Raw genomic sequence first — 868 nt, forward strand, 5'->3', positions numbered from 1 at the left:
GGAGTCGCACCAGCTGGAGGAGGAGAAGGCGGAGCTGGGGATGTTGGAGGTGGACGATGGTGTCCCCAGGAGTTGGGGACATAGGGAGGGGACAGATGGAGACCCAGGGGTGTTGGAGGAGGATGATGGTGTCCCCAGGAGTTGGGGACATGGGAGAAGGACCTGGGGATGTTGGAGGAGGATGATGGTGTCCCCAGGAGCTGGGAACAGATGGAGACCCAGGGATGATGGAGGAGGACGATGGTGTCCCCAGGAGTTGGGGACATGGAGAGGGGACAGATGGAGGTCCAGGGATGATGGAGATGAATTATGGTGTCCCCAGGAGTTGGGCACATGGGAGAAGGACCTGGGGATGTTGGAGGAGGATGATGGTGTCCCCAGGAGCTCTCAACTCAAGTCCCACGTCCCCGTGTCCCCCCCCAGGAGACGGACCAGCTGGAGGAGGAGAAGGCGGAGCTGGAGGCGGAGATCTCGGAGCTCCAGAAGGAGAAGGAGCGCTTGGAGTTCGTCCTGGTGGCCCACGCCCCAGCCTGCAAAGCCCCCTTCGAGGACCCCCTCGGTGTCCCCTCGGCCACCATCCCCGAGGTGAGACCTTTGAAGGCACAGGAGGAGGAGGAGGAGGAGGAGGAGGAGGAACCACCTGGGACCTTCACCTTCCCGGGGCTTTTCCAAACCACCGCTCAAGTGGGACCTTTCCCTGCTTGTTGCCACGTCCCCGGGGGGTTCCCCGGGGGGTCCCCCCACCCCCAATGTCCGTCTCCGTTTGTGTTCACCCACCCAGAGGGAGGACCCACCTGTGGAACTTCGCACCAGAGGAGCAGCAGCAGCGACCAGTCCTCGGACTCCTTGAACTCCCCCTCGCTCCTCG

General features: G+C 63.1%; 1 protein-coding gene across 1 annotated transcript in view; it reads left to right on the forward strand.

Annotated features, from left to right (window-relative positions):
• Positions 1 to 861, forward strand: part of LOC104389506 (protein fosB-like) — a gene marked incomplete at both ends in the record, with an annotated part of 2,477 nt that extends 1,616 nt beyond the window's left edge. The window contains one exon of the mRNA XM_009998506.1: positions 424 to 861. Within this exon, the coding sequence (XP_009996808.1) occupies positions 424 to 861 (438 nt within the window). The remainder of the gene's footprint in view (positions 1 to 423) is intronic.
• Between the last annotated feature and the right edge of the window lie 7 nt (positions 862 to 868).

Source organism: Chaetura pelagica, unplaced genomic scaffold (assembly GCF_000747805.2).
Source record: "Chaetura pelagica isolate M959 unplaced genomic scaffold, ChaPel_1.0 scaffold2955, whole genome shotgun sequence".
Taxonomy (NCBI): Eukaryota; Metazoa; Chordata; class Aves; order Apodiformes; family Apodidae; genus Chaetura; species Chaetura pelagica.